The sequence below is a fragment of the Canis lupus genome, chromosome 34 (assembly GCF_048164855.1).
Source record: "Canis lupus baileyi chromosome 34, mCanLup2.hap1, whole genome shotgun sequence".
NCBI lineage: Eukaryota > Metazoa > Chordata > Mammalia > Carnivora > Canidae > Canis > Canis lupus.
Genome location: NC_132871.1, coordinates 16,260,240 through 16,278,557, shown reverse-complemented (window position 1 = coordinate 16,278,557; position 18,318 = coordinate 16,260,240). Strand labels below are relative to the sequence as shown.

Genomic DNA, 18,318 nt, shown 5'->3' with positions numbered 1-18,318 from the left:
TTTTCAAATTTTTCTCCAGAAAGCTCGTATCGGTTTATACTTGTACCAAGAGGATGTTATGATACACATTTGCCCAAACCCTTGATAAATTGGGAAAACATTTGATTTTAAATGTTTTTTTTATCCATGATTTATCTGCCACATATTTTGGTTATGACACATTATTTATGGTAACTTAAAAGTGCCATTAAATTTTTTCAGTAAGAAATAAGGAAATATAATCTGTAAAACAATATTTTTATAAAGATAAATTCATATAGGATAGATTAAAACAGTGAGACTGTTAGCAAGGAAACTAGATAAGTGATATTTGGTCTGGAGGGTAGTAGAAATAAGAGTGGATTTACATGATAATATTGAGGAAGAATTAACAGGATAAGAGACTGAGCAGGGTAAAGGAGAAGGCAGCAATGGGAGACTTTTAGCTTTCTTGAAAGACACTGAGTAATTTATATGTACAGCTAAAGATTTTAACCTATTTGACTTTGATGCTGCCTGTACTTTTATCATACATTAAGGCCCGAAAAATGTCTATTTTTAAAACTTTTAAAATTGAGATCAGATTTATACAACCTAAAATTCTCTATTTTAACCATCTTAAAGTATACAGTACAGTTGTGTAGGATAGTCACAAAGCTGTGCAACTGGTACCACAAATTCCCCACTAATCACCCATCCTCTAAAGGAACCTCATACCTCCCAGTCCCAACTTCCTCTTATTCCCTGGAAACCACTGCTCTCCCATCTGTCTCTAATTTGCCTAATCGAGTCATTTCATGTAGGTGGAATCATACAATATATAGCCTTTTGTGTTTGTCATCTCTCAGCGTAATGTTTTCATGGTTCAACTATGTTATGGCCTGTATCAGTACTTCATTTCTTTTCATAGCTGAATAGTAATCCATTGCATAGATATACCACATTCTACTTCTTCATTCATGGATTAATGTCATTTTTTAGTTACTATGGATAATGCTGTTGTAAACATTTGCGTGTAAGTTTTTGTGTGAACATGTGTTTTTAATTCTCTTGGATATATGAGAGTAGAATTGTTTGGTCATATGGCAACTCTGTGTTTAACTTAAAGTGGCTGTACCATTTTACATTTCCACCAGCAATGTCTGAGAGTTCCAGTTTCTCCGCATCCTTGTCAACACGTTTTATTTTGTATTTAAGAAATTAGAGCCTTCCTAATAGGTGTGAAATGATATCTAATTGTGGCTTTGATTTGTACTTTCCTAATGATTGATAGTGTTGAGCATCTTTCATGTGCTTGTTAGCTATTTGGAGATCTTTAGAGAAATGTCTATTCAGATCCTTTGCCCGTTATTGTTACTAGTATTTTTTTGAAGACAGGCTATCATGATTTATTGTGCCATTTAATTTAATAGTTGCCTATGTCACTGGATTCATTTCTCTATACAGCATTATCATTTTCTTTCAGAGTACGTTTATTTTAAGTGGCACACACTTGTCCTTTCTTCTTCTTAGCTAAGCTAAGATATTCACAGGTTGCTTATAGTGCTTAAGTGTTCTGCGTTCCTTTTGTTTGTTTGTTTTTATTTTTTATTGTGGCAAATATGCATAATGTAGAATTTAATTGTGGTTAGATGTGCGATTCATTGACATTAGATACATTTCTGTGTTGTGCAACCATCACTGCCATTCATCTCTAAGACATTTTTGTCATCTCCAAGGAAACTGTACTCATTAAATAGTTAATATTAAGGAACTTATAATATTTTTGGAATGTTTTCAAATGGAACTTGATATGCATCCCATAGAACTATTTCAGTTTTGATTCATTTTCAAGAATATTATATAAAACATAGCATGTTCTCATAATTTTCATAATTGTCACTGGTCATTACTATTGTGAAGAATTTCTTAAAATGGCAAGTGTGGTTATTTTGATAATATATAATTACCATTAAACATATAATTTTTAGGTATTACACATAATTTTGAAGTTGAAAATATGCATATTTATGTAGTGTAAAATTTGTATAACTTACTATTTTAGGAAACTCAAGAATACACCCGAAATGTTGTTAGATATTGTCTTGAAGCTCTTCAAGATTGGTTTGATGCTATTAACTTCGTAGATGAGGTATGTATATTTTTGACACACATACAGATACTTAGGAGAAAATCTCATTTAACACTGAAAATAATGAATATCTTTTCATGGGGTATGGGAAAAAAGTCAGAATGAGCATAATACCGTTAGGTTTCAAAAAGGAGAAGTGGTTTATTAGTTCTTTGATGTTTAAGAGATTCTAAAGCATGCTAATCACACTTGCTTATTTCCTAGGGAAGAGTATAATTTCTTTTTCTAAGTGTATATGTCTCCATATTTCTCAGGAGTAAATATTAGTTTCATTTGGAGAGGTAAAAGTGACAGTGTAAATGTGAATGGGATAGGGGAGATTAATGGAAAGGATGTTACAGCTTCATTAATTGATCAGTTTCCTCTTGTGGGCTTGAACAAAGGTGATTCCTATTAATAATGAGCTGAGAAGAGTTGGCACAGAACATAGTCTGTATAAATTAAACAAGGGTTTGCTTGTAATTAGCCAAGTTTCCAACCAGAAGTGCCTTTTACTCCACTTATGAAGCAGGTTCAGAATATGCCGTTTGCATAAGGAAGACCATGTTTCAGACAACTTCAGCTCCCCAATGTGATTTCTGAATCCTGGGGAGATGGAACTCCTGTTGTCCTTTTTTATTTATTTTTTAGTTTTTAAGATTAATTAATTATTTTTAGTGAGGTGGGGGGATTTTTCTTTCTTTTTCTTTGCCTTTCTTATAAAAATTTTTTGATACAATCACAAACTTAGTGAAAAGCTAGAAGTGTATACAAAGAACTTTATTTTCTTGAACTGTTTGACTTGATGCCTTTTACTCCCAAATACTTTGGTATGTATTTCCTACAAACAAGGACATTGTCTTATACAACCAGATACAACTACAAAAATTAGGAGGTTAACATTAATATATTATTACTGCCCAGTCCTTAGAATTCCTTCATGTTTTACAGATTGTCCAGTGTTGTCCTTTATAGCAAAAGGATCCTATTCTGAATCCCATGTTACATTTAGTCATCATGTCTTTAGTCTTCTTCTGGAACAGTTTCTCATTTTGAAGAGTACAGCTAGCTCAGTTATGTTGTAGAATATCCCTCGGTCTGGATTTATCCCATGGTTAGATTCAGATTATGCCTCTGTACTTTCAACTTGCTGTACTCCTTTGCCCCCTCTAGGGTTAGTCACTCAGCTGGAACTTCTCTTACACCAGTTCTCATTGGTATTTGAAACTTATGGAGGTATTATTGAAATGGTAGCATCACTAAGACAACACTTCTATAAACTTGACTGTCAGGCTCTATTCTTTGTGTGATGTGGTATGTGTGTATATGTATGTATGTTTGGGAGATGGAGTAGGGAGGGATGTTCTGAGATGAAGAGAGTTGTGAGCTAGGCAGATACCACAAAGGTGTCTCACAGAGTTAGAATAGAAGCAGGGACTACCACTGAAATCTAGGCACTAAACGTTGAGGGCCTGAGCTAAGGTTACTTACGGGCAGTGTGGAAATAGAGAAGGAGGTAGAAAATCACCCAGAAGGAGAAGAATAGAAAGCTGAGAATGGCATCTGACAACCACCAGTATGTATGGAAGCAGTGGAAGAAGAGTTTGGCAAGTGGCCAATCTGTGACATTAGAAAAGGAGGGGTTATGGAATGTAACACTGCAGAAGAGTGCGAGTTTAGGAAATGCTAAAGAAAGACAAGACAAGATAAGAAAGACAAGATAAGAGTCCATGACTTTGTAGTTAATAGCACTATGTTGGGTACCGTGTTTTTTTTTTTTAATTTTTATTTATTTATGATAGTCATCACAGAGAGAGAGAGAGAGAGAGAGAGAGAGAGGCAGAGACACAGGCAGAGGGAGAAGCAGGCTCCATGCACCGGGAGCCCGATGTGGGATTCGATCCCGGGTCTCCAGGATCGCGCCCTGGGCCAAAGGCAGGAGCTAAACCGCTGCGCCACCCAGGGATCCCTGGGTACCGTGTTAAAGATAATCCTCACAGCTATCCTGCTTATTATCCCTACTTTATAAGTCAGGCATTTGGGTGCAGAGAGTTTAACTTGCTCACAGTTTATAACTAGAGGTGGCAGGGTCAGGGTTTGAGTTCATGAAAATCTAGCTTTTAGGAGCCTACTCTTTTTTTGTTGTTAAGATTTTAAAATTTTTATTTATTTGAGAGAGAGAGAGAGCAAGCATGAGAGAGAGAGAGCTAGTGAGCACGATCAGGAGGGAGGGGCAGAGGAAGCAGCAGACTCCCCCCTAAGCAGGGAGCCTGATGCTGGACTTGATCTCAGGACCCTGGGATCATGACCTCAGCCGAAGGCAGATGCTTAACTGGCTGAGCCATCCAGGCACCCAGGAATCTATACTCTTAACCACTGTTCTTAATGCCTTTGGCGGAAATTGATGGAGATCCTTTTTTTTTTAAAGATTTTATTTATTTATTTGATAGAGAGCACAAGCAGGAAGTGCAGCAGGCAGAGGGAGAGGCAGAAGCAGGCTTCTTATTGAGCAGGGAGTCCCATGTGGGGCTTGATCCCAGGACCCTGGGATCATGACTTGAGCTGAAGGCAGATAGATGCTTAACCAATTGAGCCACTCAGGTACCCGAGGGAGAGTCTTATTTAGCTAGTTAGTATAAAATATGTTGCTCAAATGATTATGGTAATTGGAGCAAACTTATTTTTATTTTTAATTGTAAAATAAAAATAACAGAATTTACCATCAACTGGGGGTGCTTGGGTGGTTCAGTTGGTTGAGTGTTTTTGGCTCAGGTCATGATCCCAGAGTCCTAGAATCGGGGATCCGCATTGGGCTCCCTGCTCCTGCTGGAAGACTGCTTCTCTCTCTCCCTCACCCTCTGCCTGCTGCTCCCCTGCTTGTGCTCTGTCAAATAAAGAAATGAAATCTTAAAAAAAGGGCACCCCCGGTGGCGCAGCGGTTTAGCGTGGCCTGCAGCCCGGGGTCTGATCCTGGAGACCGAGGATCGAGTCCCGCGTCGGGCTCCCAGGCTCCCTACATGGAGCCCGCTTCTCCCTCTGCCTGTGTCTCTGCCTCTCAGTCTCTCTCTCTCTCTGAATAAATAAATTTAAAAAAAATACTTAAAATCTTAAAAAAAATTACCATTAACCACTTTTAAGTATATAATTCAGTAGTGTTAAGTATATTCACATTGTTCTGCAGCTGATCTCCAGAACTTTTCATTTTTCAAAACAGTAACTCCTTATTTTCTCTTCCCTCCCAGCCCCTGAGAACTACCATTATATTTTCTCTCCATTATTTTGACTATTTTATATACTTTATATAAGTGGAATCTATATCTTTTTCTGACTGGATTACTTCACTTAGCATAATGTCCTTTCTTAGATGATGTTGCATATATCAGAAATTCCTTCCTTTTTGTGGGAGGCAGTATTTATTAGAACAAATTTCTGTAGCCATTTATTCACATATTGAGGAGGTTGTTACTATATTTGTTTTGAAAAAACTCAGAGATGGTGACATTGCAATTCTTTTAAACTCTAAATTATAAATTTATACCAATATTACATTAGCATAATTGAATGTTCTGGATAGTTTTTTTTTTAACTCTACCCAGAAAATACTTGTAAAAGTATTTAAAAACAAATAATACTTTTTTCATTTTTCATTTTTCTTATTTGTTTAAGAAGGACAATGGTGGTGTAGTTTTTTTGCCCTATAGTGATAGAACAATCTATGGGATTTATAGATTTAAAATACAGTTTTTGTAATATTCACAAGAATGCTAAAGTTCCTTGATATATACTGGATATGGAGACTGTGTTTAGTGTGGAACATCTTACCCAGCTTGTGAAGGAATACAGGGAAGCCCTTCACCTGCACCCCACTTTATGACTGTGATCAGGGTCTCTTACCACTCTGAATATAACATAGAGTCCAGACTGGCTCTTTAGTTCACTATTTGTTAAATTTAGGAAGATATTTAAGTTTCTAAGCTTGAATTTCCCTTATAACATAAGAACATTAATAGTTTCTGTTCCATAGGGTTTTTCTGAGGATTAAATGAGGTAATATGAATAAGGTCAGCTGTGATTATTGTTCTTATTATTATCATCATGTTTGATATGCATGCTTTGAAGATTCCCAAATAGACTACTGTAAAGGGAAATCTGTTCCATCCCTTGTTCTGTGCTAGATGCTTCAGAGAATTCAGGGTTGAGAGTATATAATTTCTTCCTTTAGAAATTTACATTTAGATATTTAAAATGGAATTAATTTTACCTATACAGTAGTTTTTTAAACCTATATCTTCTAAAAGTTTAAGTTTGGATTAAAACTTACAGGAATAAATCAGAGTGAAAGTATGGTTTTAGCATTTTGACACTTTTGAACTTCTGTAAAACATTCTTTGACTTGTGGATTTTGTTTATTCCAGCCAGCACCTAACCAAGTCACTTTTCATCTGCCCCTTCATCGTTACTATGCTATGTTTTTGAGTAAGGTAAGACTATAATCAAACAATTATTATTACTTTTTTAATATTGGGAAATAAGTATTGAATTAGTAACTTTTTTCCCCATAATTTTTAGGCTGTGAAATGTCAAGAACTAGATTTGGATTCTGTTTTACCTGATCAGGAAATGTTAATGAAACTCATGATTCACCCACTCCAAATTCAAGTATGTATTCAGGCTTTTAAAAAGTTTTGAATTGAATTTCTTAGTTATGTGATTCTTCCTTTATTTTATTCTTATGCCTTTACATTGTTGTTATAGCCAAAATGTTTGAAAAGTTTTTTTAAACTTAGATATTTTTGCTATATTATATTTTGGTGTTTTTTGTTCTTTGAAATTTACATTTAGCTATAATTTCCCCAGGAATTCTTTTCATTGTCTTGACTTACAGGGAAGTTTTTAACATACTATACAGCACTATTTTTTTTTTTTTTTTTTTTGATAGGAGACCCAGCAGATTTTTCTAGTGTTAGTACTATTTCAGTTTAATTATCCATTGTTGTTTGGGGTAACTTACCTACTTGATTCTTAGTTTTCCCATCTGGAAAATGAGGGAAAAGAGGATTTTTGTGCATAAGCACTATTGTTTCTTTCAGTTCAAGTACTATAATTTTGTGGGCCAACCTTTTATGTGTATAGAGGGACTTGCACTTCAATTTGTTTTTCTTGGCAATTTTATTTATTTTATTTTTTTAAAAAGTTTTTGTTTATTTATTTGAGTAAGAGAAGGGTGAGCACACATGAGCAGGAGGAGAGGCAGAGGGAGAAGCTGGCTCCCAGCTGAGCAGGGAGCCATACATGGGGCTCTATCCCAAGACCCTGGGATTATGACCTGAGCCTAAGATAGTTGCTTGACCAATTGAGCACCCAGGCATCCTCTCCTTATTTTTTAAGTAATTTTTAAAAAATATTTTATTTATTTATTTGAAAGAAAAGAATTAAACATTAACATAATAAAACATTTTTATTTGACTTTCTTACCTGCTCATTATTTGAAAAATGGCTAGTCTGGAACAATTAGCTTTGTTTTATGCTTATTCCTGTGTTTCTTTAAGCATTATATAGGGTTTTCTTTTTTGAGAAGGAAGTTAATATAAGTGTTATTGATTCCTCCTGAAAGATTTCATTGAAAATTGTTATGTTTCTAGGAATCATCATGGAAAACTAACTCAGGGGGATGCCTGGGTGGCTCAGCAGTTAAGCATCTGCCTTCGGCTCAGGGTGTGATCCTGGGGTTCTGGGATCGAGTCCCACATCGGGCTTCCTGAATGGAGCCTGCTTCTCCCTCTGCCTGTCTCTGCCTCTCTCCTTCTGTGTCTCTCATGAATAAATAAATAAAATCTTTAAAAAAAATAAAAGAAAACTACCTCAGGTATAAAAAAAATCCCCCAAAAGAAGAGATTGTATAAAGCATAATGAGCATTTAAAAATTTCGAAGTATGTATTTGAATTGAATATTTTAAACTAACATGGGACAGAATGTTAGGCTCATGCTACGATCAGGTTATAAAAGATTTTGAAATGATTGTTCAGTCTAACATATTTTTTATAAAGATTGAAGTTAGAAGTCTTCTTTGTCTAATTTATTTTTATTTTATTAGGCAAGTCTTGCTGAAATCCATAGTAATATGTGGGTAAGAAATGGTCTACAAATCAAAGGACAAGCCATGACCTATGTCCAGTCTCACTTCTGTAATTCTATGATTGACCCTGACATTTACTTACTACAGGTAAATCAACTTGATAATGCAGATACTCTACTTTAGAAGTGTCTCATTTTTATCCACAGAATTTAGTTTATAGAGGTGACTCAATGATGACATGAAGAAGTTAGTGCCACAGGGGAAGCAATAGATCTTGGTCAAGAGGGAGGAATAGGAGCAAGGAGAAATCCTAAAGCAGAACCTTTTTTGGCATTTGCATAGGAAGGGCAAGGCATGGCAAGGCAACAGTTTAGGATTGGTTAGTTTGAATAATAATAATAATAATTCTGGTGGACTTTGGGGCATCAAGGCTGTCCCCAGCTATCTGGTACCTGGCCCCAGTTTGGTTTAGGGCAGGGACAATATTGCCTTGGTGTGTGAGAGTTAGATAATAGGGGTGATTGACTTGCCTGTAAGAGGTTTGCTCCTAGGTAATTGTTTACTGTCTTTAGGAATATCGTTAGTATTTACTGTCTTTATAGCTAAAGAGAGGGTTAGTCTCTCCCCATGTCTGTAAGGCCCCCCAGGTGTCAAAACATGGTAAGATACAGAACGTAAGCAAACCACATGATTAATACAAGAAATAAAACAATATTGAGAAATAAAGTTTCTGGGTTTTCTTTTTTTTTTCTTTTTTTTCTTTTTTTGTCTTTTAAAGGTTTGTGCTTCTAGACTTGACCCAGATTACTTTATTTCATCGGTCTTTGAAAGGTAAGCATAATTTATTAAGACTGATATTAGGAAGTATTTGGAATTTAAGTTGATTTTGTTTTAACTTAAAAAAATCTGTCTCAAATATTTCTTATTATAGATTTAAGGTAGTGGATTTGTTGACAATGGCATCACAACATCAAAACACAGTACTTGATGCAGAGCATGAGAGATCGATGTTAGAAGGCGCTCTTACATTTCTTGTGATTCTTTTAAGTCTTCGTTTACATTTAGGTAAAAAGCACTCATACTAATGCTTGGATATTAACTATTCTCCCTGTCTTCCCCTCTCCCTGTGGTAGTAACTGGCTTATGGAAAAGAGAAAAGGATTTGGATATATTTAAACATTGTTTGAAACTCTTTACATGTTGTACAGTTGTTACTCTTTTTAGAATATGGTTTAAAAAATCCTTTACTTAAAGGGAGCTGCAAACAGCAGGTTAGTTAAACTGGTTATATTTGGGGCATTACAGTCTTTGTTCTTTCATTTTTGAAGCACCTCATTTTTGGTAAAACACCTTAATAAAAAGTATGGTAAGTTGTTTCTTTATAACTTACATATATTCAGATTTATTAATTCTCTTTTTAATTGTTATAGGGATGTCTGATGATGAAATTCTCAGGGCAGAGATGGTAGCCCAGTTGTGTATGAATGACAGGACACATAGTTCATTGCTGGACCTCATATCCTTTTAAAAGTTTACTTTTCTGTTAATTATAGAATCTAAATAATAAGTAGTTTTTGCCCATTTAAAAGTATATCACTTTTGTGATTGAAGAATATTTTTGGAGTTAAAAAATAGTAAGGAAAAAGAACTTCAGTTGTTCAATTCTGCTTCCGGGCTTATGGCAGATATTTTTGTCTCATTGTTAACCTCTCAGGGAGCTCGTTAGCCTTGGGTATTAGATTTCAGAACCGATGGCTCTGGGCACCTGAGGATCTGCCCTTGCCCTTTTAGGATGATATTAGTGAAAGGAAGCTGGACACTTTGTAAAAAGCAGTTAGGTCTACTTTATCTGTATACTTAGGTTGGAATTCATGGTTAAAATTTAGAGGTATACCGTAATTATTGTCAGGGTTTTAAACACTTTAAGGATTTTTTTTGTTTGTTTGTTTCTTAGAATTCAGTCTTAAACCAAGAGATTTTTTAAAGATTTAATTTATTCATAAGAGACAGAGAGAGAGAGAATGAGAGGCAGAGACACAGGCAGAGGGAGAAGCAGGCTCCATGCAGGGAGCCTGACCTGGGACTTGATCCTGGGTCTCCAGGACCACGCCCTGGGCTGAAAGTGGCGCTAAACCGCTGAGACCCCTGGGCTGCCCAAACCAAGAGATTTTTAAGGGCAAAGACTATCATCTATGAACTTCAAAAACTTTGTTCTTTGAGACAGAGCATACAATATACACTTTATAATTTTTAAGTTATTAAAATTTTAGACAAAGATTGTGTTATTTTGTGATAAAATTTATTTTGTAAATTTTGGACTAAATTTACTTTGTATGTTATGAATACGTTTGGAATAATTGGCAAAAATTTTGTGAAATAACTCCTATGAAATGCCTATTTGATAACCTTGAAGATTTTCATAAGCAGTACCAATTGATTTTATTTGATGATTTCATTCAACTATTATATAATATGTATCAGTGCTGTAACAGAACAAAAGTATTCCTCTGTAACTTTGAATTAAAATTAATTGATTAATTGATGTGAAATCAATGGGAAAGGATCTTTATGGTTTTCTGATTTTCCTCTTTTTAAAAATTTGTTTAGCATCTTTTTCTTTTTTCTTTGAGGATGACATTTTGTGTCTTTGGGAAAATAATCTTTGCTCATAAAAATCTTGGCTAATTTTTAGCATATTGTTTTGATTCTCTAAGGGAAAGTATAACATTTGTAAAATGATGAAAATGGAGATTAATTTTAAAAGATGTTTTCATTTTCTGAAATTTGGTTAATTTTGGTGGAAATAAACTTGGGAACTATTTTAGCATATAACTTATTAATAGGCTTCTAGATTAAATATTTTAAAAATTCACAATTAAAGTTATTATTGAACTCTTGTATTATATAGCCCTCTTGTGGTCAATTTTACATATTACAGTCAATTACACTTGAAGCAAAAGTAGTAGAAACTAGAGTACCTTGGTAATTTTATGATTAAAAACTGGCTTTTAGGTATTATTTTTTTTTCTTGACACATAAATCATATTCCAGAAAACCCAAATCCCAAAAGTGGCATTATTCCAGGCAGTTATAGCTTTGAATCAGTTCTATCAGCTGTAGCTGATTTTAAGGCTCCTGTTTTTGAACCTGGAGGTTCAATGCAGCAAGGCATGTATACCCCTAAAGGTACGTTTATATACTTTAAGATACTATTTCAAAATTGGTTTTCTGAATATAAGTTGTATACACTGAAAGGAAAATGTTTTGCTTTTTATGTATTCAGCTTTGAGTTTTTATGGTATATAGTGATTATGCTTCCATTTATTTACAAATCTATGGTTTTATGTTACAGCAAGCTTTCTTAGATGACTCTGTTTTAGAAAAGGAACTTTATATATGAATTCAAGTTCATTTTTATAAGTGGATGAACTCTAAATGAACCAGAAATTATAAAACTATATACTTAAAGTTTTTAAAAATGTATTTGCTCTCTAAATTTCATTTTGAGATAGTTCTCACTACCCCAAATTTAACTTGATACCGTTAAAATTAAAATCTGTATAGAAGATTGATTACATTTTCTTAAATTTTTTTCCTTAAGTGGTTGGTTTTCCAAGGTTTTCTCCCTGGCTTCATAGATGATATGCTTGATAAGAGCCAGAGTAGGTGAAGTCTTCATTCAGTCTTGTCTTTATCACTTCCAGGTGTTCACTAATCTAAGTTAAAATTTTGAAGGAAGTAGCACTTACATGCTTCTTGACTTCTTTAGCATGCATTGTGTAACTGAAAAAACTGATGCCCACATTGAAGTTGTAAATAACATATACTGTGTTTGGCAAAACAGCAGAATAAACCTGATCATGTGGAATTTTTTTCGAGGAGTCCACAAAGGTGAATTCATAGTCTCTGGTTGCAGTGTGTATTCCATTAAAGGAAAAGCACAGTGTTTATTGTAGAGAATACTTTGTATCTAAAGTTTAGTTGAATTTTTGAAGTGGAGCAGCATTCTAGTATAGTACAGCGCTTAGTAAGGTGTAGTGTGAGGATTACCTCTGTCATACTCACTTGTGGTCCTTATTAAAATCACTGGGTCCTATGCCTCAGCCCCTGCTGCTCTCATCAGGACCTCTGGGGATGAATTCTGGAAATCTGTTTTTTTTTTTTAACAAGCTCTGTAAGATGATTGTTACGCACAGTAATGTTTGAGACACTGAGATGGAGCACTGGGCTTTTGAAGATTAGAGTCAAGAAATTAGTTTTCATATTCAAATACAGTATTGAATTATGTTAGCTAGTATTGAGAAAAGCAGTTTCTTAATTTTGGATTTTACTTTTATTTGTAAAATGAAAGAGTTGGAGTAGATGAGAGTTTTTAAAGCTTTTTAAAAGTGGTTGAAATAAGACTTTAGTTTTGAGAAACTAAATCTTAAGTAAATCTGTTATATAACACCAATAAAAACACATTTGCTCTTGTTAGAGTCAATGTGGGTGGTGGACATCACATTTCTCACCTTTTTTTTCATCTTCTTGCTCCTGAAGTGGCCCCAGTTAAACTTCCGTGGAAAACCACAGAACACTAAAGTCTGCTAACCTGGTTAATTGCTGAAGTTTTCTTCTATTGTTATGGTTTTATAATTCTGATAAAAGTATTGGCATTTTAATTGTACAAGTTAATAGATTTAAAAGTGAAGGACAAGAAATGATAATAGAAATAATAACAAAGGTCTTTTTCTTTGATAAGGCCTATCTTAAGTATCTTGTGTCATACTTATAATCGATAATTTAAGATGAATGAATAGTCTGTTACATGAAAATAGGGACAATTGTTAATTGTTTCTTATGCCAGGAAGTTGAAATTACAGTAGATGTATAGGAGGCTTAAAGTTTCTTGTTTTCTGATGTTAAGAATTTTGCTAGAATGAGTAAGGAAAAACAATCTAGGAAAGATACACTTTTTTTTTTTTTTTTTTTAAGATTTTATTTCTTTATTCATGTGAGGCACGGAGAGAGAGAGGCAGAGACACAGGAAGAGGGAGAAGCAGGCTCCATGCAGGGAGCCCAATGTGGGGCTGGATCCTGGGACTCCAGGATCACTCCCTGAGCCAAAGGCAGGCGCTTAACCACTGAGCCACCCAGGCGTCCCAATTACACTCTTAAAGCAATAGTTTCTAAAATTATTATTCTTAGGCCATGTTGTAGATTTTTGCCACATCTAAATAGTATCTCTATTATTATATCATAGTCTGTTGTGTTTCCTTAAATGGATTTACTTTTTTAAACTTCACCTCATGCTAAGCATGATTATTAGTGAGATCATGGGTTTTATATGCAATGTATAATTTCTTAATACATGTTAAACATGATTATATAATTATTAAAATAAAAATCTTTATATACTTAAAATCATCTTTGTACCACCAGTTGTACACATACTACACATGGGATAATGGTTCCTAATTGTGAAGTTGGTAAGGTGATCAGTGATCAATTTTAGCAAAAGAACAGAAAATCTTTTATAAGCCAAAAATATTACAAAGTAAGACTCTTGAAAATCATAGCTCATTAAGTTTTTAATATAGCTTTCATATTTTTATCTTTGAATATTTTCAAAGTTGTTAATGCATTGCGTTTCTTATATTCTATTGGCACTTTACAAAAAAAGATGAACTAAACTTTTATGGTGAAGTCTTATCACATTATAATGCTTTTTTTTTTTCATTGTTAATAGTTTTTGCTCACTAGTTCTTACTGAATTTAAAAGAACATTCATCATGATGAAGTTACGATTTTTGACTTAGAAAAGTAGTCATAATATCAAGCTTATTAAAGCAAACATGTAATCATCAAATCAAACTATCCCATCTATGAATTTAAAATATACTAAATGTAATTAGTCATTAAATATTGACTTTATTCCTAAGGTGTCAGTGTTTTGTTTCTACTTTCTTTTGAATAATAGCTGAAGTCTGGGATCAGGAGTTTGACCCTGTCATGGTCATTCTTCGAACAGTTTACCGTAGAGATGTGCAGTCTGCAATGGACAGATATACAGCATTGTAAGTCTGTTATATTAGTATAATGATGTTTTGTCTTTATGTCGAAAAATTTCAGTTATAACACAAATGTGATAAGCTATCATTAAAGTATACTCTTAGTCTTTAGGGCAGAAAATAATATTTTGAAATTTTAAAAAATCTGCCATATATATTTGTTCTCAATATCCTTGATCCAGAATCTGATAAATTTTATAAAATGTCAGAAATAGACATAAATAAAAAAATACAAACTTATTTGGTTGCTATTGACCAGTGAAATGCCAAACCTAGTTTTTATGTTGTTCTGCTTTTAAACCAGTAGAGGAGGCACAAGTTAAGAGAATAAAATTGTTATCAGAGATGATGGGTACCTAAAAAAGTGTGGTAATGTTGCTGTGTTTTTCACAACTGGGAAAATAGCTGAAGCAAATTGAATTTTACTTGTAAATATTTAACAAAATGGTTTAAAATGTTGATGATTGCAGAAAAAAGTTTTGAAGAATATCTTTTCAATGAAGAATTCATTTTTCTTTGCTGTTACAGACTATCTTTTAAATATTGTATTGCTGAATATCATATAATATCTTTTATCTGCTTTTCTAAAGCATGTGTTAAATATTTTATTTTATTTTATTTATTTTTATGTTAAATATTTTAAAACAAGTTTTAAATGATACTGATGTCTTAGCTCTTTTTTCCCCCCGATGTCTTAGATCTTAAGAAAATATTTGTCTATCAAAGTATAAATATAAATATTGGGTATAACTGAAACTTTTTATTTGCCAAGACATTGCAGTAATACGTTGAATTTATGATCTATCACAGAAATATTTGAAATAGTTTGTAGTGTAGAATTTTAGCATACTTCTCCTTCACCTAAAAAACGAAAACAAAAAACAAAGCCTAGTTCAGCCATCAGTATCTCTACCTTTCTCTAAAACCCTTGGAGAGATAGTTTGAAGTTCTTCGTACTGTACTTTTTTTTTTTTTTTTAAAGATTTTATTGTTTTATTTATTAGAAAGAAAGAACATGCATGAGCAGGGAAGAGGGGCAGAGGGAAAGAGAAACAGACTCCCCTGAGGGATCCCGACCTGGGGCTCTGTTGCAGGACTCCAGGATCAAGACCTGGGCTGAAGGTGGCACTAAACCACTAAGCCACTGAGGCTGCCCATGATCCTTTTCTATCTGCAAGAAAACAACAAAAAATCCTTTTGAAGAATTATGGTGAAAAATGATTGGATAAATTAACAGTTGTTTCTTCAAAATCTAGCTAGGCACTTCGTTAGGTAATTAGTAATTGCTAAATTAATGAAAAGTAAATTTCTTTAAATTTTTATGCTGAGTGTTTAAGTGAAAATAAGCTATTTCCTGTATGTAATGTTTAGATGTTTAGAATCTTAGGATCGTGTTGTCAGAAAAGGCCTTCAAAATATACTATCCAGGTTCCATTGAAGTATCTCTTAGGGCCAGAGGGTGTTAGGCAACAGCAAGAGAAGACGGAGGTGGCCTGTACTGCTTTCCTCACTCCCAAGTACCCTTTAGTAGGCAGTTCAACTTTTAAAAGGAAAACAAAAACAAGACTACAACAATAAGGAACAAAACAATAGTTGGAAGATTATATTCAATATTATATTTTATATATGAAGACATTGTGGCCCAGAGAAGTTTAGTGAAAATGTTTGTTAATGGTAGTGTTGAAACTTTTGTTTAGGCCATTTCCAACATGCAGATGTGATTTTTATATGGTGACTGTTTTAAATTCTGCTGGAAAGTAAGTTTTTTCAACTATAATTTTGATATTTCTATTGCTTCCTGTCTCCCATCTTGAAGGTTAACGACTGCTGGCCCATGTTTGAAAAGTATGGTGTATGAGTTTATGTACATTTTTGTCTCAAATTAGTCAATATTTATTTAAGTGTTGGTTTGAATCACTGAAAAATTTTTGCTCTCATGTAGCTTTTCCTTTGCATTATCCTACTAATGCTTTTGAAAAGAGCAGTCAGAATGATGTATCATTTGCTACCTTGAACAAATATATAAACTTTATTTTGGAATACTTCATTACTCTAGGTGCTGCATATTTAGGGGCTAGTGCTTAAAGCAAACAAACAAAATAGGCACTAAAAATGCTTATTTATGCTAGTAGGATAGTTGAAATATTTTATCATAAGCTGTTGGGGTTTTGAAAAATATGCTTATATAGAAATACTACAGTATTATGCAGAAACCAATTTGTTTTCTTATTTATTTTTTAAAAGATTTAATTTATTTATTCATGAGAGACACAGAAAGAGAAGCAGAGACATAGGCAGAGGGAGAAGCAGGCTACTCACAGGGAGCCTGATGTGGAACTTGATCCCAGACCTCGGGATCACTCCCTGAGCCACCCAGGCGTCCGATCAATTTATTTTTTTATTTTTATTTATTTTTATTTTTTTAAAGATTTATTTATTCATAAGAGAGAGATAGAGAGAGAGAGAGAGAGAGAGAGGAGAGGAGAGGATGGGGGGAGAGATTCTTTTAGCAGAGAGAGGCAGAGACACAGGCAGAGGGAGAAGCAGGTTCCATGCAGGGAGCCTGATGTGAGACTTGATCCCGGGACTCCAGGATTACTCCCGGGCCAGGGCGCTAAACCGCTGAGCCACCCAGGGATCCCCTATGTTTGTATGTATGTATGTATGTATGTATGTATGTATATATGTATGTATGTATTTATTTAAAAGAATTTTTTTATTGGAGTTCAATTTGCCAACATTTAGCATAACACCCAGGGCTCATCCTGCCCCGTGTCCCCCTCGGTGCCCATCACCCAGTCACCCCAACCCCCTGCCCACCTCCCCTTCCACTACCCCCTTGTTCATTTCCCAGAGTTAGGTGTCTCTCATGTTTTGTCACCCTCACTGATATTTTCACTCATTTTCTCTCCTTCCCCTATTTTTTTTTTTTTTAAGATTTTATTTATGATAGAGAGAGGCAGAGACACAGGCAGAGGGAGAGGCAGGCTTCACGCTGGGAGCCCGACTGGGGACTTGATCCCGGGGCTCCAGGATCGCTCCCTGGGCCAAAGGCAGGCGCCAAACCACTGAGCCACCCAGGAATCCCCCTTCCCCTGTGTTTTTATTTTTATTTTATTTTTATTTATTATTTATTATTATTATTATATATATATATTTTTAGATTTTATTTATTTATTCATGAGAGACACAGGGAGAGGGAGAAGCAGGCTCCATGCAGAGAGCCCCAAGTGGGACTCGATCCTGGGTGTCCAGGATCACGCCCTGGGTGGAAGGCGGCACTAAGCTGCTGAGCCACCCGGGCTGCCCCTCCCCTATGTTTTTAAACAGAAACTTAGTTTTATGGTATTCTTGAATCATAGATGCAATTCATTTCTCTGGAATCTTAATGGTAATTTTTTAATTTTAATTTTTTAAGAAGGATTTTTAATTAAAAAGCATATTTATTTTAATTTAGGGAGAGGGAGTCTGTGCACATGTGCTTGTGAATGAGGAGTGGGGAGGGGGAGAGAGAGAGAGGGAGAGAATCTTAAGTAGGCTTCACACCTAGTGAGGAGCCCAATGCAGGCCTTGATCTCACAACCCTGAGATCACAACCTGAACCGGAACCAAGATTTGGATGCTTAGCTAATGGAGCCACCCAGGTGCCAGATAATTTTTTTTTTATTATTTTTAAGATTCTCCCCCTCCCTTACAAATATATTTCCTGTAAATTAAGTTTTTGGTTTTTTGTTTGTTTTGCTTGTTCTCTGGCTTCCATGTTAGAGGCATTTTTTTTTTTTTTTTGGTTTGTTTTATTTTGTTTTGATATTTTGGCTATTCTCAATATTTTGTGGGTTTTTTTTTTTTTAAGATTTTTATTTATTTATTTGAGAGAGCACAAGCAGGGGGAGCAGCAGAGGGAGGAGAAGCAGACTCTTTGCTGAGTAGGGAGCCCAGTGCGGGGCTTGATTCTAGGACTCTGGGATCATGACCTGAGCAGAAGGCAGATACTTCGATAAGCTTCTTTCTGTCATGAGCTATAATGCTGTTGACTTGAGTTCCGTGGTAATGAATCAATAGAATGGTACATCCAGAAAGAGGTAGAGGAAATTCACTGATC

General features: G+C 34.6%; 1 protein-coding gene across 1 annotated transcript in view; it reads left to right on the top strand.

Annotated features, from left to right (window-relative positions):
• UBR3 (ubiquitin protein ligase E3 component n-recognin 3) overlaps positions 1-18,318 on the top strand; it is a 227,572-nt gene that overhangs the window by 83,567 nt on the left and 125,687 nt on the right. Inside the window, exons 11-19 of the mRNA XM_072811042.1 lie at positions 2,024-2,110; positions 6,505-6,570; positions 6,659-6,748; positions 8,185-8,313; positions 8,945-8,997; positions 9,098-9,231; positions 9,597-9,681; positions 11,210-11,352; positions 14,126-14,222. Of these exons, the coding sequence (XP_072667143.1) occupies positions 2,024-2,110; positions 6,505-6,570; positions 6,659-6,748; positions 8,185-8,313; positions 8,945-8,997; positions 9,098-9,231; positions 9,597-9,681; positions 11,210-11,352; positions 14,126-14,222 (884 nt within the window). The remainder of the gene's footprint in view (positions 1-2,023; positions 2,111-6,504; positions 6,571-6,658; positions 6,749-8,184; positions 8,314-8,944; positions 8,998-9,097; positions 9,232-9,596; positions 9,682-11,209; positions 11,353-14,125; positions 14,223-18,318) is intronic.